The sequence below is a fragment of the Schistocerca serialis genome, chromosome 1, assembly GCF_023864345.2.
Source record: "Schistocerca serialis cubense isolate TAMUIC-IGC-003099 chromosome 1, iqSchSeri2.2, whole genome shotgun sequence".
NCBI classification, from domain to species: Eukaryota; Metazoa; Arthropoda; class Insecta; order Orthoptera; family Acrididae; genus Schistocerca; species Schistocerca serialis.
Genome location: NC_064638.1, coordinates 1,137,401,312 through 1,137,425,450, shown reverse-complemented (window position 1 = coordinate 1,137,425,450; position 24,139 = coordinate 1,137,401,312). Strand labels below are relative to the sequence as shown.

The window sequence follows — 24,139 nt, the reverse complement described above, 5'->3', positions numbered from 1 at the left end:
ACTAAAGGATACTATAGAATTAGACAAAGTGGGCTGTCTGGTTGGTGTGAAAACAAGTTTTAGCAGAAAGAAAATGTAGGCTGTAACATATTTTATTTAATGCTGTTTTTACTTTGTTTATATCTATGTATCATTTAAAGCCATTTAAAGCAAATTCCTAAAATTTTTGTTTTCAGAGAGGGTGTAATTTTGCTGGAATTTCTTGTCACACAAGTGGTGCAAGGATCAACTGTTAAGCAGAAATTTGAGATTCTGTTTTAATCAATCACTTATCCTCCTCAGACTATCTGTTTAGTTTTACTGAAGCTTTCTTTACAGCTGTTTGCAATTAAGAAGAATTTTCTTATAATGACACATGTGTTATTTACAAAAAAAAAAGTGTGTGTGTGTGTGTGTGTGTGTGTGTGTGTGTGTGTGTGTGTGTGTGTGTGTGTGTGAGAGAGAGAGAGAGAGAGAGAGAGAGAGAGAGAGAGAGAGATTAAGTATGCAGCTCTAAGTCATTTATGTATAGGAAGTTTTTCAGTTTTTCTGCAGTTCAGAAGCATACTCTAGTATCTTCCTTCGGTTAATTTTTTATTTGTATTTCTAGTTTTGTGATTGTCAAGTAAAAGGTGAACCATTTTAATGTAGTGTGTTAATGCCATTTACTTGGAGTGCTTCCAAAAGCATTTTTGTTATCCAAAATGTCAAAAGCTTTACTTAGGTCTACAAAATAGCATTACTGTTGTGTTTTTTGTCTGCTATCACTAGAGCATTTAGTATAATATTATACATGGCACTAGTTGTCTGTTAATTTTTCCTGAAGACATACTGTCGGTGATGATTTTGTTTTAGTCCAAACATTTTATTAATCTGCTATTCATGACTCTTTCTTGACTTTGTTGAACCCTGATAAAAAACCAACTGGTCTCTAGTTTTCTAAATTTGATTTGTCTCCTTTCTTATGAAGAGACTTTGGCAATTTTTAGACAGTCAGAAAACATGCCTGTCAGATAAGATGATTTTATATCTTAAATTAAACTGAAATGTATGTAATGCATATAATCTGGAATACTGCCAGTTTTTGCGGACGTTTTCTTAAGTTTTGTTGCGACATTAATGATTTCATATGTTGCTGTTTTGCAAATATACGCTGCCTGACAAAGAAACTCAAACATCCAGATGAGGAGGCAAAATAAAATGAAATGAAATTTCGTGGGTTGAAGGGATACTTGATTTTATTTCAGTAATTACAGAAATGAGTCAGATTTAAAAAGAACTTGGTAAAATGAGCCCACTTATTAGTATGATGGCATAACCCCCTCTGTCCTGGATGCAAGTACTGAATCAAGTGGGAAGTGTCCCATACAGCATTGTATTCTCACCTAAGGCAAGCTGGCCCACTATTGTTGTGACAGGTTCCTGGTATCCTGGATACTGGCACACACACATATGTTCTATTGGAGACAGATCTTGGGCTCTTGCTGGTCATGGGTGTATCTCATCACACAGACATTTCGTAGAGATACATGCCATGTGTAGATGAGCATTGCCCTGTTGACAGAATGTTCATGACATAGTGCTGGGCCATCAGCTGTGTGGAATTGAACAAATAATGATGGCATGTGATCGCTTACTGCCTCTTTACTTCTTGCTTTTCCCATCCTGAAAATTATGTTGACAAATAACTTCTGTACCACAGTTAAATATGACTATGTACTTTCATCTCTAGACATCAAACAGTACTTCTCACATGCAACTGCACAGATGCTACTATTACTATTAATGGACAACAACACAACAGAGAACTGAATATTTTTAGACGACAGTGTGAGGAGGAAACCACAGGCATTCTTGAATTAGTACATTATTACTTTTTTTCAGACCCAGGAGGAATGGCGTTACATATTTCTTATGGCTGCTGGAATTTACTTCCTAGGAAACTTGACATTTGTTATCTTTGGGAAGGCAGAAGTACAGCCCTGGAATGATCCCAGCTTCATGAAAAAGAAGCATGAAGGTATATATTTTTTGGTCGTTTATTTTCTATATTCTACAGAGAAAAATATAGGAACAGTTATATTGATACCAGAATGAGATTTTCACTCTGCAGCGGAGTGTGCGCTGATATGAAACTTCCTGGCAGATTGAAACTTTGTGTCAGACCGAGACTCGAACTCGGGACCTTTGCCCGCGAAAGGCAAAGGTCCCGAGTTCGAGTCTCGGTCCGGCACACAGTTTTAATCTGCCAGGAAGTTTCAGTTATATTGATAATCTTGTACACAATATAATTAAATGAAGTTGTCTGGCTGTATTTTATTAGACTTTTTTCAAATAAGGCTTTTCTATTCTATTTAGTTTTTGATTTCATTTGTTTCTGTCCAGCAATTATTTTGTATCAGAGTGGTATTCGTGGTGTCAGAATGGGAAAAGCTAGTAAAATCATCACACAAAATTTGGGGCCTGATCCCATTCCATTATTGACATTTAAAAGATACTAAAATGCTTTAAAAAATCTCATGTAGTACATGATATCTTGTATCTTTTGGTAGTAGTCAACAGATACAGACAATTACTGAGTGTGACAGTAATGGAAATTCCTTTATGGAAACAGGAAAAAAGAAGAAATTAGGTAAGGGAACCCACCATACACTTGCAGATGATTGGAGTGTGGCACATCGACACATATATCACCTTACAGACTCAGACTACATTTCCAGCTGTACTGTCATTTTTTTATAGTGTACAGCATAAACTTTTACAAAACATTGGGACAATAATAATAAAAAAGTCCTTATGAAATTTTGCTAAAAACTCCTATACTTTCAGTTATTACTGATAGATTATATTACACATATTTCAAAGTAAAATTCAGGTGAAATTTGACACTCATAACTAAAATTAATTTTGGTAAATAATGTATTGATATCTCTTAATGTGTACATTATACCCTTGATGTAAAAAATACAGACTAAAATTGTAGAGGGCTATCAGGTAGTTCCATATGTGGTCCTGGTATGTCTTATATCTACATATTTATCTACATCTATATAAACATTCCACAAGCCACTATATGGTGCATGGCAGTAGATATTCTGTGCCACTACTAGTAATTTCCTTTCCTGCTCCATTCACAAATAGAGCAAGGGTAAAACTACTGTCTGCATGCCTCTGTACAAGCCCTAATCTCTCTAATCTCATCCTCATGGCACTTACACAAAATAAACATAGGTAGCAGTAGACTCGCTCTGCAGTCAGCATAAAATGCTGCTTCTCTACTGTTTCACAGTTGCACTCCTTGAAAAGAACATCGCCATCCCTCCAGTGATTCCCATTTGAGTTCCTGAGGCATCTCCATAATACTTGCATGTTGTTTGAACCTACTGGTAGCAAATCTAGCAGCCCATCTTTGAATTGATTCTATGTCTTCCTTTAATTTGACTTGGTGTGGATCCCAAACACTCAAACAGTACTCAAAACAATGGCTCACACTAGTGTCCTTTATGTAGTCTCTTTCACAGATGAACCACACTTTCCTAAAATTCTCCCAATAAACCAAAGTTGACCATTTGCCTTCTCTACTACAATCCTCCATTGCTCATTCCATTTGATACTGCTTTCCAACATTATGCCTTGATATTTAATTGAGGTGACTATGTCCAACAGCACAGTACTAATGCTGTACATCAAACTACTAATGCTGTACTTGAACATAATGGGTTTGTTTTTCCTACTCATCTGCTTAACTTACATTTTTATGAGTTTAGATCTAGCTGCCATTCATCACACCAACTAAAAATTTTGTCTAAGTCATCTCCAAACAGCCACAGGCTGCTGTTTACCTTGTCTGCCAAATCATTTATGTATAAAGAAAATAACAGTAGTCCTTTCACACTTCCTTGGGCACTCCTGATGAATACTTGCCATCAGGGACAATATACTGGGTTCTGTTACTGAAAAAGTCTTTGAGACACTCACATATCTGGGAACCTATTCCATATGCTTGTACCTTTGTTAACAGTCAGCAGTGTGGCACTATGTCAAATGTTTTACAGAAATCTATGAATATGGAATCTGCCTGTTTTGCCCTTCATCCGTGGTCAGACATATGTCTGCCTGTGGCTGTATATGTGCGGATGGATATGTGTGTGTGTGTGTGTGTGTGTGTGTGTGTGTGTGTGTGTGTGTGTGTGTGTTTGCGCGTGCGCATGCATGTGCGAGTGTATACCTGTCCTATTTTCCCCCTAAGGTAAGTCTTTCCGCTACCAGGATTGGAATGACTCCTTACCCTCTCCCTTAAAACCCACATCCTTTCATCTTCCCCTCTCCTTCCCTACATCTACATCTACATTTATACTCCGCAAGCCACCCAACGGTGTGTGGCGGAGGGCACTTTACGTGCCACTGTCATTACCTCCCTTTCCTGTTCCAGTCGCGTATGGTTCGCGGGAAGAACGACTGTCTGAAAGCCTCCGTGTGCTCTCTATTCTCTCTAATTTAAAATTCGTGATCTCCTCAGGAGGTATAAGTAGGGGGAAGCAATATATTCGATACCTCATCCAGAAACGCACCCTCTCGAAACCTGGCGAGCAATCTACACCGCGATGCAGAGCGCCTCTCTTGCAGAGCCTGCCACTTGAGTTTATTAAACATCTCCGTAATGCTATCACGGTTACCAAATAACCCTGTGACGAAACGCGCCGCTCTTCTTTGGATCTTCTCTATCTCCTCCGTCAAACCGATCTGGTATGGATCCCACACTGATGAGCAATACTCAAGTATAGGTCAAACGAGTGTTTTGTAAGCCACCTCCTTTGTTGATGGACTACATTTTCTAAGCACTCTCCCTATGAATCTCAACCTGGTACCCGCCTTACCAACAATTAATTTTATATGATCATTCCACTTCAAATCGTTCCGCACGCATACTCCCAGATATTTTACAGAAGTAACTGCTACCAGTGTTTGTTCCGCTCTCATATAATCATACAATAAAGGATCCTTCTTTCTATGTGTTTGCAATACATTACATTTGTCTATGTTAAGGGACAGTTGCCACTCCCTGCACCAAGTGCCTATCCGCTGCTTTCCAACATTATGCCTTGATATTTAATTGAGGTGACTATGTCAAACAGCACAGTACTAATGCTGTACGTCACACTACTAATGCTGTACTTTAACATAATGGGTTTGTTTTTCCTACTCATCTGCTTTCCTGATGAAGCAACCTTGGGTTGCGAAAGCTGGAAATTTGTGTTTGTGTTTTTAATTGTGTCTATCTACCAGCACTTTATCGTTTGGTAAGTCACAGTATAAAGAAACATTCCACATGGGAAAAATATATTAAAAAACAAAGATGCTGTGACTTACCAAACGAGAAGGTGCTGGTAGGTAGACACAATAAAAAACACACAAACACACACACAAATTTCAAGCTTTCACAACCCACGGTTGCTTCATCAGGAATGAGGGAAGGAGAGGGAAAGACGAAAGGATGTGGGTTTTAAGGGAGAGGGTAAGGAGTCATTTCAATCCCGGGAGCGGAAAGACTTACCTTAGGGGGAAAAAGGGACCATTATACACTCGCGCGCACACACACACACACATATCCATCTGCATATATACAGACACAAGCAGACATATGTAAAGGCCTTTACATATGTTTGCTTGTGTCTGTATATGTCTGAGATCCTGCAAAGCACTCTCTGAGAATTACCTCGAACAGATCATTCGTAAACCCATTCATGGTGGAAGTATATTAGATCTAATAGCAGTAAAAAGATGCAACCTCTTTGAGAATGTCCACACAGAAACTGATGTCAGTGACCATAAGGCAATTATAGTAACACTGATTAGCAAAGTACCAAGGGCACATGAAATGAGTAGAATGATTATATATTCAGCAAACTAGATACAGAGGCAGTGATCATACCTCAGTAAGGAATTCCAAACATTTAGCCGTGGTGAATAGCATGTATAAAATGAAATGTGGAGCTATGCATAGGGAGATGCTGAAAGAAATGTGTTTGGCTGTGAAGAGGGCAATGCATGATACCATCAACAACTACCATAGCAGAATATTATGAACAGCTCTCTCACAAAACCCAAACAATTTCTGGTCATATATAAAGGTTGGTCAGTGGTACCAAAGTTTGTGTCAAGACACTCATGACTGAGTCAGGGACTGAAATTGAAGGTAGCAAAGCAAAAACAGAAATGCTGAACTTTGTTTTCAGTTGTATCTTTACAGAGGAATATCCAGAGCTATTTCCACAATTTAATTCTTGTATCACTGCAGAGATGAGTGCTATAAATACTAGTGTCAGTGGCATTGGGAATCAGCTAAAACTGCAGAAATTGAAAAAGACTTGAGGGTCTGATGGAATCCCTATAAAATTCTATACTGAATTTGCATTTGAGTTAGTCCCTCTTTTAACCATAATCTACCACAGATTCCTCAAACAAAAAACCATACCCAGTCATTGGAAGAAAGCACAGGTTACATCCATCGACAAGAAGGGCAGCAGCAGTGATCCACAAAACTACTGTCCAATATCATTGATATCCATCTGTTGCAGATTCTTAGAACAAGTTCTGATCTCAAATATAATAATGTCTTTTGAACAGAGTGACTTCCTCCATACCTTCGAGGATGGTTTATGAAAACAATGGTCTTGTGAAACCAGCTCATGCTTTTCTCACATGACATCCATAAAAGTGTGGATTGGGCCTAACAGGTACTTGCAGTATTTCTTGAGTTCCAAAAAGCGTGAGTGTATGTGATCAAGGAAAATTTGTGACTGGATTGAGAATTTCTTGGTAGGGAAGATGCAGCATCTTAATTGTTGATGGAGAGTCATCAGCAAATGTAGAAGTAGCTTTGCTTATGCTCCAAGGAAATGTGTTGGGGCCCTTGATGTTGACGTTGCATATTAATGACTTTGCAAACAATATTAATAGTAACTTCAGACTTTTAACATATGATACAGTTATCTATAATGAAGCATATAGTCTGTAAAAAGTTGGACAGACATTTAGTCAGATTTTTACAGGATTGCAAAGTGATGCAAAGGCTGGTAATTTGGTTTAAATGTTCACAAAAATAAAATATCACACTTCACAAAACGAAAAATGTAGTACTCTATCACTACAGTATCAAGGAGTTTCAACTGGAATTGATCAACTTATATAAATACCTGCACATAGTGCTTCATTGCAATACGAAATGGAATGACCACATAGGCTCAGTCATAGATAAAGCAAGTGGCAGACTTTGGTTCTTGGTAGAAAACTAAGGAAATGCAACCAGTCTGCATAGGAGATTGGTTATAATCACCGCTGCAGTGTATAGGACCCATACCAAATATGACTAACAAAGGATATTGAACATATACAGAGTGAACTACGCTGTTTATATATTGTTTGCTAACTGGGGCTGTACTGAACTACTAGTGTTGTGGACAATACAGAGAATAATCTTAGATTGAATAAGGATAAGACAGTTGTCATCAAGTTCTTGTTAAATCATAAGCAACTTCAAGGGGACATAAATATGAATCACTATGTACAGCGGAAACTTCTGATAAACATAAATTTTTAGACATTACATGGAAAGAGCATATCAGCTACCTCTGTAAAATGATTAGCTGCAGTATTTAAAACACCTCAGAAATATAACATCATCTCCACCCTAAAATAAATATATTATGGAATAGTATGGATTAACACACTCACATTTGCAATATGGGATTGAAATTTGGGACATGGGACCACAGCCTACATGTGAGAGATATTTGTACTTCAGAAGAGAGCAGTGAGGGTAATTGGTAATATGAGCAGTTGCCAGTTATGTAGGTACTACTTCAACAAGTATAATTTAGTGACTGTGTCCTCGTTGTATGTTCATAAGATAATTATTTTTGTAAAAGAGAATGAAGAAATAAGTGTAACAAATAAAGACATTCACCTCTACAGTATAAGAAGCAGATGTGATTATCATGGGATACAGAGTAATAAAAGAGTTACAGATCACAGTCCACTTGCTGTTGGAAGACAATAATTGTAGAAAAGATTGTCAAATAATATAAAGCAGTTCTAAGGAAATCGTTTTAAGGGCAAGTTGAAACAGTTGTTAATTAAAAGTTGTTTAAACTCACTAAAAGATTTCTGAACTCCATTGCTTATAGCACTGTTTTTCTATTTACATACGGCTAATGTGCTACTTTTATTATGATACGGTAATTTAAATCCTAACAATGATATGGTAGAGGATGGAAATCACCAATAACTTATTTGTTACCAAAAATGTTAATGAAACATACAAGCACAATACAATTGAACAACTTGTAATGGCGCACAGACACAAAGACAGAGGGAGCAGAGTCAAATATCTTAACATCAAAGATGAATGACAGTGTTCTAGTGATCAATGGTCAGCACAGAGCACCCCTTGAGAGGTGTGGAGCATGAGTGCACCCCTTGAGAAGGGTGGAGCATGAGTGAGATGCACAGCAAGTGATGCCATCAATGATAAAATGTCACATCCACTCAGACGGATGAAATTGACATCCATCGTGAGTGCAGGGGAGGTCGTTGGCTGGAGCAATATACATACTCAGTACTCAAATGGGGATGATGATGGAGAGCTGGCCATTTTTGCTGAAATGAGACTCTTATCAGAGAGGAAGCTCGGGAGAGTTCAATAGTTGGATGTGCATGGTGGGGGCAACTGTAGAGGCAGTGATGAGATGACAAAGACAAATGTTGCGCTGTTCCTGACCTTGATAGAGAGGGCACTGTACAGTGGGAGTTGGGTGTGAAGAGGTGGAGGCAGGGTTGATATATAGTACATCACTGTTGTCGCACATGTCAATCAAAACATTGGCAGTGAAGTGGGATCCTTGACGGGTATTGACTCACTGTCAGCACACATATCATATGTCAGATCACTGGCAGATGAAGCTGAGGCTGCAGGGATTGGGGAGGGGTCACTGTGTGGGTCCAGAAGGGCTGTAGGTATGGCCTGAGTAAGGTTGTTGGTGAGTAATATGGCAGCTTTCAATCAAGTCACCGAGACTGTCTGAAGTTTGTCATTATGTATGATGTTGAAGGTGTTCTGTGCATGAGACTATGACAGAGTCATCACAGAGCAGCACATAGTTGTGAATAGCCAGTTCTTCAGGGACAAAACATTGGGTAGAGAATGTGGCTGTGAAGTTGGCATATAACCATGCATGATGTGTGCACATACATTATCAACTGATGCTGAAAGCTCATCATCCTGTAGGGGAGTAAAAGGGACAATGAATTTGGTAGATAAGATGAGGGGCTCCCATACAAGACATCTGCAAGTGATGCCTGGAGATCTTCCTCAGAAGCAGGACATATCCCTAAAATGGTCTGCGGTAGCGGTTCTAACCAGGAACTACCATGGCACATGAGCGTTACTTTATGTGTATGGTGCCATCATTTCAAAAGACCATCACTCTGAATGACATGTGGTGTTATGAAATTTGTCAACAGCACACAGCTCACAAAGTTTTGAGAAGTGCAAGGACTCAAGTTTATAGCCCAGGTCACTTTTAACTAAGGAGGGACAGCTGAAGTGGGTAACCCAGGAATTAACAATAGCGTGGGCAGCTGTTTTGGCCATAATGTTAGAGAGAGGAATGACTTCAACCCACATTGTAACTCGGTCGATGATAGACAGACTGTAACAATAAACATCTGAGAGTGCTAGTGGTCTCATGCCAATATGGACATGATGTGAGGTGGCCCTTTGTGATGCTCAGTTGTCCAAGAGTGGGCTGGGCTTTCTGTCTCACCTTACTCCTCTGACACAGGATAAATCTGCATAACCAAGTGCGACAATCATCTTTTATTCCTGGCCAAACAAAACGCTATGATGCCTGGATGAGACAGTCCATGCAGGGATGTGATGATCACTGTCAGCACACATATCATAAGTCAGATCACTGGCAGATGAGGCTGAGGCTGCAGGGATTGGGGAGGGGTCATTGTGTGGGTCCAGAAGGGCTGTAGGTATGGCCTGAGTAAGGTTGTTGGTGAGTAACAAGTTGGCAAGAAGGTAGCTAGGAAGAGGAGGTACTCAGACAGTTTTACTTTGTATACATGCAATAGATACAACCAACTGTCAGAGTTGAGTGGAGAGGAGCCTCGTGTAGCCATAGATGTAGGTAACTTGCAGCAGTCCTCAGCAATTAGGAGGCCTAGTTAGTGGCAAAGTCTATCAGAAAGAAGGTTCTGCTGCTAGGTAGTTCCCACGGTAGAGATGTGGGCCAGCAGTTGCAGGAAGTGTTGGGGAGTGAGTACCAGGTCACCAGCATTGTGAAGCCTAGTGCAGGGTTGGCTCAGGTGACTGAAAGCATAGGGGAGTTATGTAAGAATTTTACAAAAGAGGATCAGGTAGTGGTAGTGGGTGGAGCAGGGAACAGTCTCGATAGGGACGGGGAATATGATGTCAGTGGTGACTTGGTTAAGATAGCTCCTCAAACTGGTGGTACTAATGTGCATTTCATGCAACTGTTTCAGCGTCATGATCGGCCTCACCTTAATGCGGCTGTTAGGCGCGTTAATGTGGGGCTGGGGAGGGCACTGATGGTGGAGGGCATGGATCACATCTCCATGGTGCCAGTTGGGTCTATCAGTAGATGGGGTTTCACTAGGCATGGCCTGCACCTCAACAGGTATGAGAAACGGAGGCTGGCTAAGCTTATAGGTGACAGTGTAGTGGGTGGTGGTGGTGGTGGTGGTGGTGGTAGTGGTAGTGGTATCACTCATGGAAAAATTCCTGTAGTAGTTGGTGTTAGAGCTGCACCTTTTTTAGACTGAAGTCAGCTGATAGGTATACCTGCTTAAAGGAAGTGCCTCTAACTAAGGGCTCACCTCCAGAGGATGTAATGTTTCCAAGTAGAGAAGGAATTAGCATATTTCATAAAAATATAAGAAGTATTAGAGATAAAGTTAGTGAACTGCTAATAGATGCTAACTCTGAAATTATTGGTATATCTGAGCACCACTTAAATAATTTGATAATTCAGACGCTTCCTTTACCAGGCTACAGATTAGCTGGCTGCTTCTCAAGGAGTTCCTTGTGGGGTGGGGGAGTGGCTCTGTACGTAAAAAACAGTATTTCATTTGAGACCATAGACGTATCATGACACTGCACTGAACAGATATTTGAAAGTTGTGCAGCATTAGTTGAATTTAGTGAAACTAAACTTCTAATTGCTGTTGTTTATAGGTCCCCTAACTCTGACTTCAGAGCATTTTTGCTTAAGCTAGAGAGGGTTCTTGATTCACTTTGTAGGAAGTACCAGAAAGTAGTTCTATGTGGTGACTTCAATATTAATTTTGTACATGATTGTGCAAGAAAAAGGATGTTGGTAGATCTCCTAAATTCATATGATCTGATGCAAATTGTATTTTTTCCAACTAGGGTGCAGGGGAACAGTAGCACAGTCATAGACAATATTTTTATTCATTCTTCATTACTAGATGGGCATTCTGTTAGTAAAAGGGTGAATGGCCTTTCAGACCATGATGCACAAATTTTAACACTAAAAGGTGTTTGTACTTTAACCAATGTCATATTTAATTACAAACTACGTAGGAAAGTTAATCCAACAGCAATAGAGAGTTTTTCAAAACTTGTCAAGGAACAAGAGTGGCAAGATGTTTATAGTGCCGATAATACAGATGATAAATACAATGCTTTCCATAACACATTTCTCATGCTCTTTGAGAGTTGCTTTCCATTAGAACATTCTAAATGGGGTACTAGCAGTAATGGACAGCCTGGTTGGCTGACTAGTGGGATAAGGATATCATGTAGAACAAAGCGGGAATTATATCAAAATGTTAGAAGTAGTCACAATCAAGCTACAGTAGCCCACTACAAACAGTATTGTAAGGTGCTTAAAAATGTTATTAGCAAGGCAAAAAGTATGTGGTATGCAAATAGAATAGCTAATTCACAGGATGAAATTAAAGCCATATGGTCAGTTGTGAAGGAAGTGTCTGGTCAGCAGCACAAGGTTGACGATATTAAGTCAGTTTGCAGTAATAATATTTCTGTTACTGATAAATCAGATATATGTACAGTATTTAACAACCATTTTCTGAGCATTGCTGGTGAATTAAATAAAAATTTAGTATCTACAGGGAATCATATAAATTTCTTAGCAAATGCCTTTCCGAGATTGATGTCTGATATACTCCTATGTGATACAGACAAGAGGGAGATTGAGACAATAATCAAATCACTGAAGACTAGGGACTCTCATGGTTATGATGGAGTGTCTAGTAGAATATTAAAGTACTGTGCTGCACATGTTAGCCCTGTATTTAGCCGTATTTGTAATTTTTCCCTTAGGAATGGTCAGTTTCCTGAGTGATTAAAGTACTCAGTAGTAAAGCGCCTTTATAAAAAGGGAGAAATGGATAATGTAGATAATTTTAGACCTATTTATATGCCATCAGTGTTTGCAAACGTTATCGAAAAGGCTGTGTATGTAAGGTTAATTGATCATTTTATATCACACGATTTGCTATCAAATGTACAGTTCGGCTTTAGAAGTAGTTTGACAACTGAAAATGCTATATTCTCTTTTTGCTGTGAGGTACTGAACAAAAAGTTTCGAATGCTTGGCGTATTTTTTGATTTAACAAAGGCATTTGACTGTGTTGATTACACAATATTGCTCCAGAAGTTGGACCATTACGGAATAAGGGGAGTAGCTCACAATTGGTTCACCTCTTACTTTAGCAACAGGCAGCAAAAGGTCATTATTCACAATGTTGATAACGGCTGTGATGTGGGATCTGAGTGGGGTACTGTCAAGTGGGGGGTTCCCCAGGGATCAGTGTTGGGGCCGCTCCTGTTCCTTATTTATATAAATGATATGCCCTCTAGACTTAGAGAAAGCTTTTGACAACGTTAAGTGGAATACTCTCTTTCAAATTCTGAAGGTGGCAGGGGTAAAATACAGGGAGCGAAAGGCTATTTACAATTTGTACAGAAACCAGATGGCAGTTATAAGAGTCGAGGGGCATGAAAGGGAAGCAGTGGTTGGGAAAGGAGTGAGGCAGGGTTGTAGCCTCTCCCCGATGTTATTCAATCTGTATATTGAGCAAGCAGTAAAGGAAACAAAAGAAAAATTCGGAGTAGGTATTAAAATTCATGGAGAAGAAGTAAAAACTTTGAGGTTCGCCGATGACATTGTAATTCTGTCAGAGACAGCAGAGGACTTGGAAGAGCAGTTGAATGGAATGGACAGTGTCTTGAAAGGAGGATACAAGATGAACATCAACGAAAGCAAATCGAGGATAATGGAATGTAGTCAAATTAAATCGGGTGATGCTGAGGGGATTAGATTAGGAAATGAGACACTTAAAGTAGTAAAGGAGTTTTGCTATTTAGGGAGTAAAATAACTGATGATGGTCGAAGTAGAGAGGATATAATGTGTAGACTGGCGGTGGCAAGGAAATCATTTCTGAAGAAGAGAAGTTTGTTAACATCGAGTATAGATTTAAGTGTCAGGAAGTCGTTTCTGAAAGTATTTGTATGGAGTGTAGCCATGTATGGAAGTGAAAGAAGAGAATAGAAGCTTTCGAAATGTGGTGCTACAGAAGAATGCTGAAGATAAGGTGGGTAGATCACGTAACTAATGAGGAGGTATCGAATAGGATTGGGGAGAAGAGAAGTTTGTGGCACAACTTGACTAGAAGAAGGGATCGGTTGGTAGGACATGTTTTGAGGCATCAAGGGATCACAAATTTAGCATTGGAGGGCAGCGTGGAGGGTAAAAACCGTAGAGGGAGACCAAGAGATCAATACACTAAGCAGATTCAGAAGGATGTAGGTTGCAGTAGGTACTGGGAGATGAAGAAGCTTGCACAGGATAGAGTAGCATGGAGAGCTGCATCAAACCAGTCTTAGGACTGAAGACCACAACAACAACAACTCTAGTATTATGGGCAACTCTAAAATATTTCTGTTTGCTGATGACACTAGCTTGGTAGTAAAGGATGTTGTGTGCAACATTGACTTGGTTTCAAGTAGATCAGTACATGACCTCAGTTCATGGCTTGTAGGAAATAAACTAATGTTAAATCACAGCAAGACTCAGTTTTTACAGTTCCTAACACACAATTCAACAAAACCTGACGTTTTATTCTCACAGAACGGGCATATGATTAATGAAACTGAACAGTTCAAATTCCTAGGTGTTCAGATAGATAGTAAGCTGTCGTGGAAAGCCCATGTTCAGGATCTTGTTCAAAGACTTAATACTGCCATTTTCACTATTCGAACGGTATCGAAAGTGAGTGATATTTCGACACGTAAATTAGCCTACTTTCCTTATTTTCATTCACTTATGTCATATGGTATTATGTTTTGGGGTAACTCTTCCCATTCTAGAAGGATATTTTTGGCTCAGAAATGGGCGGTTCGGGCAATAAGTGGTGTGAGTTCACGAACGTCTTGTCGACCTCTTTTCATGAGTCTGGGTATTTTGACATTTGCCTCTCAATATGTATATTCCTTATTGTTGTTTCTTGTTACCAATATTAGTTTATTTCCAAGAATAAGCAGCTTTCACTCGGTTAATACTCGGCAGAAATCAAACCTCCATTTGGATCGGACTTCCTTAACTCTTGTGCAAAAAGGTGTGCAGTATACTGCTGCATCCATTTTCAATAAGCTGCCACTCGAATTCAAAAATCTTAGCAGTAATCCACACGCTTTCAAATCGAAACTGAAGAGTTTCCTCATGGGTCACTCCTTCTATTCTGCTGAGGAGTTCCTGGAAAAATTAAGATGATTCTCATTGTATCGCTGATAGCATTTGCTTATACTTATGGACTGATTTTCTTTCACGTTCATGAACATTTATTTTTATCTGTTATTACTTTTTATGTTGTAAGTTCATGTACTGACACGTTCCATGACCTTGGAGATTTGCTCCTCAATTTGGTCCTACGTAACTTGACATTTAAATAAATAAATAAATCACTTGGCATAGAGAGGCAGTAATGAATGTGTGGAGCATGGTTATCAAAGTGTCACACATCATGGGTGTGGGGGAGACCAGGTGGAGGCAACACTTGAGTGTTAAAGAGCATTTTGTGTCCATCATCATTTTGGTTAGCTCAGGATTGTCTGTCTGTAAGTGTGCCAACTCACTCATGTCCAGTGGAGTTGGAAGAAATTGCCCATTACAACATTATTGGACCCATGTGTGTACTGTACATCCATGGAATGCTGCCAGATGAGGTCCATGTGGTGGAGCAGTCAAGGAAGAATGTCCAGTCCAGGGCTATGGCAACAGCTATCAGGACATGCTCCATAAATATGGTGAATTTGTGTCCCTAGATATTTTCATAGAAGTGTCTGATTGCCTCATAGGCCATGAGGAAATTGTGGCTGAATGTTGACCATTTGTGCTGAGGAGGTGAAATTTTCTTAGAAAAGAACCAAAGAGACTCAGTTGTGCTGCCGATATGCTGCTGCAAAACTGCACCAATCAATGTGTCACTCCTGTCTGCAGTAACTGAGATGTGAGCATTGGGCACCAGGTGTGGTAGTGTGGATGGGGAAAGTCTTGAGTGACTCGAAAGCTGTGATCAAATTGTTTGTCCAAGGACTATCCTAGCACTTGATGTGTGCTTACCAATTATGGCATTGGTGAGGGGGGTCCCTTAATAGAGGTGGGATGTGGTAGGTTGAAATTTATGATATGGAGGGATCTACATAGTCCATGGTAGTCTGTAGGAAAAGGTAGATTGCGAATGAGCTCAATGCAGTCAGATGTTGGTTGGGTGCAGTCAGACAAAATGATATAACCCAGGGAAATGATGTTATCATGGGTCATTTGTGACTTTTCATGATTGGTTTTCACACCATTGACTTTTAATGATTGGTTTTGACACCATTTTGATGTAGTGTTGCCTAGACCTGTGACAGGTGCTATTCATGTACCTCAATGGTAGATGACAAAATCAAAATATCAAGATAAGTGTTTGCGAATGGCAAGTTGAACAAGAGGGAATCAATAAATCTCTGCCACATTTGGACCACATTTTTGAGGCTATAACTCACTGCACAGCACCTGTAAAGCCTGAAGTAATCAGCAGGATTTTTGGAATGTCATCAGTGAACATAGGCTTATTTAGTGGTAAGCCTTGCAGCAGTCCAGGAGACTTAACACCCTTGCATGATTAACCAACTGAGTGAAGTTGGGGTCGCTGATGTAATAATTCCAGCTGATGTAGTAGTCGCCAACAAACAATTTGTTATAAAAACTTTAATGAAATGTAGAAGCACAATACAACTGAAAAATTCATAAAAGTGTCCAGACACACAGATAAAGAGAGCAGAGTCAAAGATCATAACATTAAAGATGAATGTTAATGTTCTTGTTGTCAATGGTCACCACAGTTATTGTTATTATTCTTACTATTTTATTATTATTATATCTTGCTACATCAAGTGGTCATTTACTTATGTAAACTACTGAGTTTGCAGTTGCACACATTTGTTATAGACTGTATTAAAAATTAAAATACATAGAATACCTCATAAAATAATTAAACAAAATTAAAGTTACCAATAACCGATACTGCAAACTGTGTTGTCACTGGCCCTGTTACAGTTATCTGTCAACTAGTTAAAACATAGTTACTTAGCTTGCCTTGGAACATGCACAGGTTTTATGTTTCCACTTACTATAATCAAAATTTTCTACCTTATCTCTGTTACAGGCTCAGTAATAACTCTCTACTTTTCTTTTTTTTTTAACAGATGATGTCATAGTTGAGACTGAAAAATTGTAGCACTGAAAAATTGTAGCAAGAAGACAGACTGATGGCTCAGACAGAAACAAGAGTATTGGCAGTGCTGGAGCAGCATACTGTTGTATTATGGAGTGGAAGGTACACTTCACAACGGGAAGGATAAAGCTGGCTGGTATCGCCTGAAATTGCATCCTAATTTCTTCAAGTGCAGCTAATTGTTATCCTCAGATGTAATGAACATTTCTTGCAGCTGCTGAACTTTTATCCCAGTTGCAAAGAAATATTTTCTTGACCTTTTTTAAAAACTTATTAAATATCAATAAAGACTGACAACCACAGAAATATTTATTTCCCTGAGCATTCCAGCAGTATGTAAAATGTTGTTTTGTGTGCAACATGTGCAACTGTGACATTTATTTTGGTTGAATGTTTCTGAAGCTGATGTAACAAAATGTACATCTGTTATGGCCAGAAAATAAATATCTCAAAAATAATTAAATAACTAGTTTGTACTACACAAATTGATGTAACGTAATAAGAAGGTCATTCAGAAAATGTAATTCATGAGCATCCACACCACTGCCATTGCACAGTGGCATAGTGAGCAACTAGCACAGAGGTGGTATCAACATTTCTCCAAAGATACATTATTTCCATAAATGTAACCGAAATATCAACTGCATATGGTGTGAACAATGAAAATTTGTGCCATATCAGGACTTGAAAGTGTATTACCTGGTTTTCAAAAACAGTTAGCTTAATCGATTAGGATATCCAATCACACCTCCAAGCCTGACCCATTCATTCATTCACTGACGGATACTTTTCGACTTATTGTCCTGAAAACACAAACAATGATTCTTCCTTCAGGGATAGCACCTAGGTGTTTTGCAGAAATTTCTGCAAGAGAGTGCCACATTCTAAACTTGCCACTTTTGATTCAAGTGATTTGGTTAAATTGAAAAGTGTCATCCCACAAGAACTAAATTTGTACGTATGTGAAACAGGTAATCTTTATTTTGGCTGGCAATTTTTTTTAATGATGCTGCTGCCATTTGACTGTAATAATTTTTGTTTTATTGTTACATGTTCCAGATTTTGGCCTTAGGCCATTTCAAGTACAAAAACTTATTTGTATGTCAAAAGACATCAGATTGTATGAAGCAGAAGTCCTTCTCAGTAAAGGACATGTGGCCGTATAGTCCAGTCTGTCATTAGCAAAAGTGAGAACATCTCTGAAAAGCCTGAATAAGTTGCAGACTTTCATTTCTGGATCCCATAGTACAGCTGTTATATGAAACTGTTAACCAATAAAAAGGTATGTGCCACACTACTGTGTCTAATCAATCATGTAACATAATGTATGCCTGTATGGTCAGAAAATTTGTTGTTCAGGCATAATAGTGTGGTGCACACTTGTTCAATGGTTAGCAATTTCACATAACAGCTATGCTATATGATCCAGAAATGAAAGTCTGTAACTTACTCAGGTTTTTTAGAGATTTTTTCCCTGCTACTAATTACAGATCTGGACTATATGACCAGATATGCTTTTCTGACAAGGACTTGTATTTCATACCATTCTGATGTCTTTTGACATACAAATAAGTTTTTGTACTTGCAAATGGCCTTCAACTGACAGTTTCCCCTTAATATGATGTTCTAGGGTGTTCGACCATGCCTTCCTGCAGCTCGGTAAGTGCTGCAGGTGGGAATGTCAGATAAAACACTGAACATACTAACACACTCAGCTAAGTTAGATCTGCAATTTACTAGAGCCACATACAATCATTGTTATAAATTCATGGGAATTCTGTAATGAATAAAACGCCTGTAAATAGATTCTACAAGGAGGAAAGAGCCCTCTCTTGCTCCCCCCTTGAGACTGCCTATGAACAGAAGCAATATATCGAATGGGGGGCTGTATCTTACCGACGTACAGTTGTAGTTGGATACACAACAACTGAAAAAAATTCATTGAAATGAATGTAATCATTGGGAATGAACTTAATGATATGCAGGTGGCATGATATCAATGGTTAAAGCAGGAAACTTGGGTTCAAGTCCAAGTGTGGCACAAATTTTTGTAACAATATGAATTTCTGTTATTATGTAAAATTTAATTTGCAGGTGGTTTACCTTGAAATTACATTCCAGAATTTATCAGCACATGACAGGATTGAAATGTATGTTGCCAGAACAATAATTAGATATTTTATACTTAGCTGTGAAGGAATTCCAGTGATATGTCAATTGTGTTCGTAGTACCAGATATGTTGAACACTGTTTTTAAATTCTTCTTTACAAAGGAAAATCCAGCGCTATTGCACAGTTTAATTTTCACACCAATGCAGAGATGAGTGATATGGATATTAGTGTCAGTGGTGTTGAGAAACAGCAGAAAATCCGAAGCTCAACAGCCGATGGAAGGGTGTGCCCAAGGAAGTGTGTTGGGACCCTTTTGTATATTAATGACTTTGTAGGCAATATTAATCGTAAACTGAGACTTTACAGATTATATGTTGACTATGCTACAAATATAGCACCATTCTTATCCATCATCTATCAGAGATCATTGGAACAGCGGAAAGTTCCGCGGGACTGGAAGAAGGCCCAGGTCATAGCAATCTATAAAAAGGGTAGAAAATCAGATGCACATAACTACCGGCCAATTGCACTGACATTGATTTGTTGAAGAATCATGGAACATATTTTGTGTTCAGACATAATGACCTTTCTAGACTCTGAGAAGTTCATCTGCAGAAATCAGCACGGTTTTAGGAAACAGTGGTCATGCGAGAGACAGCCGGCCCTCTTTGTGCATGGTATACAATGTCGCTTGCTCCTAAAAGTGCCCACTTACGGTCTATCTGATGACATATGCGGTTGGATAGAAAGTTTTATAACAGCCAGGAAACAGTATGTCATCCTGAATGGGGTGACTTCATCAGAAACAAGTGCAACTTCAGGTGTGACCCAGGGCAGCATAATAGGTCTGCTGCTTTTTACGATTTACATAAATGATCTGGTTGATAATATTGACATTGGCATTAGACTGTTTGTCGATGATGCTGTAGTCTACAGGAAACTAGTATCATATGAATGTTGTGAAGAAATCAATGAGGATTTGCAGAAAACAAATGCATGGTGTAATGACATGGTGTAATGACTGGCAGTTATCTCTCAATATTAGTAAGTGTAACCTGCTGCATATAACAAAGCAAAAATCTCCATTCATGTACAAGTACAAAATAAATGCCCAGTCTTTGGAAGCGGTAGCATCCGTAAAGTATCTGGGTGTGACTATTCGAAATGATCTCAAATGGAATTATAGGATTACACGTGTAACGGGTAAGGCAAACTCTAGTTGCAGTTTATTGGTAGAATCCTGAAGCTATGCAGTCCTTCAACAAAGGAAATAGCTTACAATATGTTAGTTCATCCAGTCTTAGAGTATTTTTCGTCTGTATGGGATACTTACCAGTTGGGTCTGATACAAGAGATTGAGAAGGTCCAAAGAAGAGCGACAAGATTTGTGACTGGTACATTTAGCCATTGCGAGATTGTTACAAATCTCGTAGAAAGTTTGAAGTGGGACACACTAGCAGATAGACGGCATGCTAAATGGATGGGGCTACTCACCAAATTCCGAAATCCGATCTTCACTGAGGATGTAGAGCATATATTATTACCACCAACTTTCAAATCGCACAATGATCACCATTCAAAGATAAGGGAAATTAGAGCTCATACTGAGGCTTTCAGACAGTTGTTTTTCCCTTGCACAGTCCGCGAGTGGATCAGATGGGGGGAAATATGACTTTGGCATGAATTGTGCACTCTGCCAAAAACTGCTTGGTGGCTAGCGGAGTATATATGTAGATGTAGGGACATGAAATGGAATTGTCATATAGACTCAGTTGTACATAAGGAGCTGGCAGACTTTAGTTTATTGGTATAATAATTTGGAAATTCTATCAGTCTATAAATGAGATTGCTTAGAAATCACTCCTGCAACCCATCCTAGAATACTGCCCAAGTGTATGGGAACCATACTGAATAGGACTATCAGGACTGAACATATACAGAGAAGGGTAGCAGGAAGGGCACAGGTTTGTTGGACCCATGAGAGAGTATCATAGAGATGTTGAAAAAACTGAAGTGCAGACACCTGAAGATAGATGCAAACTATCCTGGCAAAGTCTACCCACAGAGTTTTGAGAACCAGCTTTAAATAATAAATTTAAGCATATACTGTAACCCCCTACATATTGCTCCCATAGGGATCATGAGAACAAAATTAGATTAACTACAGTGCATACAGAGGCATTCTTCCTGCATTCCATATGTGAATGAAATGGGAAGAAGCCCTAACAACTGGTATACTGGGATGTGCCTCTGGCATGCACTATGTAGAATTAGTTGTAGGTGGTTCCGGATACACTAGTCCCAGGCTTTTTCTCAAGTTTCAATACCTTGACACTCATTTTTTTCATAGTTTCATCTTTTATATTTTCCAATGGTAAAAAAATGATTACAGATGTTGTCTCAGTTAGCTTTTCTCACTCTTAAATTAACTTGAACAAAAAGCAGTGTTTAATCATCATATACATACTTCCAAGATGGCGGCAAATAGTAATGGTAAAGTTATTAGCTTACGTAAAAACTCGTGTTTTGACGCGGAAAAGTGTAAAAAATGCGGAAAAGTACTGAAAACTGGAATCACGTGCAAGGAATATAATAACTCGTATCATTTTCGATGTGCAAAAGTGGACTCATCTGTGAAAGAAAATAATGAATTTATAACATGCTGGAACTGTAGTCAGTGCTGCGTTCAGAACTCAGATAATTATCATAAAGCAAAAATTTGTGACTGTAGGTGTGAATTATCTGTTCTAGTCGGCGATATGGTAAGTGAAATCCAGATCCTAAAGGCTGAAGTTACTCTCTTAAATAAGAAGGTGAGTGAATTTGAACAACAGCGCCTGATGAACGACTGCAGGCCAAAACTAAAAACCAAGGAAAGCTTTCCTGCCCTCAATACTCAAAACAGGTTTCAAATTCTCAAAGAAATAGTGGAACAAGAACAAGTTCAGTCCGTGCAAACTGGAAGTAATCCTTCAAGCAGCAAAAAAAACTGTCAGTGATAAGTTCAGAAAACACGAAGTCCCAAACTCGGGTGCAAAACGTGAAACTGAACGTAAACCGTCCAAGGAAGTGGAATCTGTGAAATTACATGCAAGAAATCGTCCCTAGAGAAAAACAGAAGAAACGACGACAATCAGAAACACAAGCAGGGCCGGATTCTATTATATGGAGACAGCCATGGACGTGAAATAGTGCAAAACATCGCAAACATGCAAGACAACTTTGCAGCTGTAGGCCACATCCAGCCTGGAGCCCCTCTTTCTGCTGTGGTGAAGCCGTGCATGCAGGAGTGTGACTCCTTCTCATCCAATGACTGTGTCGTTATTATGGGAGGTTCATTTGATGTAGCAAGAAATCAAGCAAATAATGCAATTAGACATATGAAAATGGTACTGGGTAAGTTAAATCACACTAAAACAGTTGTTGTCAACATTCCACAGAGGTATGATCTTATGAAACAGTCTATTGAGAACCGGGAAGTTCATAAAACAAATGACAGGATTAAAGATGTATGTAGTAAATTTCAGAATGTGTCTCTAGTAGATGTCACCTATCTAGAAAGGGAGCTGCACACATCTCATGGTCTGCACATGAACAAAAGAGGCAGAAAGATCATTAGTAGCAAAATTATTGAGGAAGTCAGGTGACATTGTTCACAAAGTGATGAAAAGAAGTCCATTGCCATGGGGTGGTACAACCCATCTCAACAAAATCTGCCACAACACCAGCCACTGCTGGCAAGCCAGGGAAACTTGTGAAGCTTGCTGGTCCAAGATTATCCTCTAAGGTCCAGCAGGTAAAACTCAGCCTTAAAATCATACACCAGAATCTTGGTAGTCTTAGAAATAAGCATAATGATCTAGATGTAATTTCACGGATTGACAAACCCGATATATTAGTTGTAACTGAACATTGGTACAATGAAGTTCTGATTAGCATTAGTCAACCACTGTGTATGAAATTCTGCACAGCCTTCTGTAGAAAAGACAAGACTGGGGGAGGTGTAGCAATTTTCACTGTAAATGAAAGTAATTTTAATGTTATTGATGTGAGTGCCTTCTGCTTGGAAGGAGTCTCAGAATTTGCTGCAATAAACCTGAAATGGGGTAGAGATAACATAACAGTTATCGGTGTTTACAGGCCACCTGCAGCAAATACAGATACCTTTTTTGTAAATCTTTCTGACTTGCTTGTATATGTAGACACAACATTTTCTGGGCCAAATGGTCATGTAAATATTATAGTTACAGGGGATATGAATATAGATTTATTAACAAATGATGTCAGCACCAAAAAGTTACATCGTCTGTGTGATGAATTTAACCTGACCCCACTCATTCGGGAACCCACTAGAGAAATTGGCAATAGTAAAACATGTCTTGACAACATAATAACAAACATGACCCACCTATCCCACAGTGCATCGGTTTTAAAACTAGCCATCTCAGATCACCATGCAGTACAGCTTAAATTGGAATGCCATGAGGCCCCCACTGTCACCACAAAGCAACAGTTTGTAACTAAAAGAATAGTGTATAATGACAACATAAATAGACTAAACTGGATGCTAGCACAAATAAAATGGTTTGAAAATAATAGCTTCTCATATGATAACTTTGCTGCTGACTTCTATTACTGCTTTGATACCACATGCCCAGTTGTAATCACAAAAATGAAACAAACAAAAAATATAAACAAAAATATTTGGGTAAATAGTAATGTCACTGAAGCGAGGGAAAAATTAAAACTACTCCCACAGTGCAATGCTGAATAATAGAGAGATTCCTGAGCTAAAGGAAGCCTTCAAAATATATCAAGCACACTATAAGGACTTACTTACACAGTCCAAGAGCAACTATGTTGCAAATAAGCTTCAAAACTCACACAACATAACTACTGGCATCTGGGCAATCATAAACAGTTTTAGAACCGGCAATGACAAATCCTGTATGGACTTTACTATTAACCACAATGGCATGCTCATAAAAGACCAACTGGAAATTGCAAATATTTTTAATGAATATTTTTCTTCCGTAGGGGAAGCCATAAATGACAAACATAAAAACATGCACTACAGTTTTAAAGGTAATACATGTGACCATAGTATATATCTAGCCCCCACAAACTGTGCAGAAATAATGGGCATCATTAGCTCTCTAAAACCCTCTAATTCAGCTGGGCATGATGGCCTAA

General features: G+C 38.9%; 1 protein-coding gene across 1 annotated transcript in view; it reads left to right on the top strand.

The window, feature by feature from the left end:
- The window catches only part of LOC126417434 (putative inorganic phosphate cotransporter), a 167,888-nt gene extending 150,588 nt beyond the window's left edge, over positions 1-17,300 (top strand). The window contains exons 9-10 of the mRNA XM_050085117.1: positions 1,864-1,999; positions 16,806-17,300. Of these exons, the coding sequence (XP_049941074.1) occupies positions 1,864-1,999; positions 16,806-16,837 (168 nt within the window). The 3' untranslated portion in view covers positions 16,838-17,300. The remainder of the gene's footprint in view (positions 1-1,863; positions 2,000-16,805) is intronic.
- Positions 17,301-24,139: the final 6,839 nt, after the last annotated feature.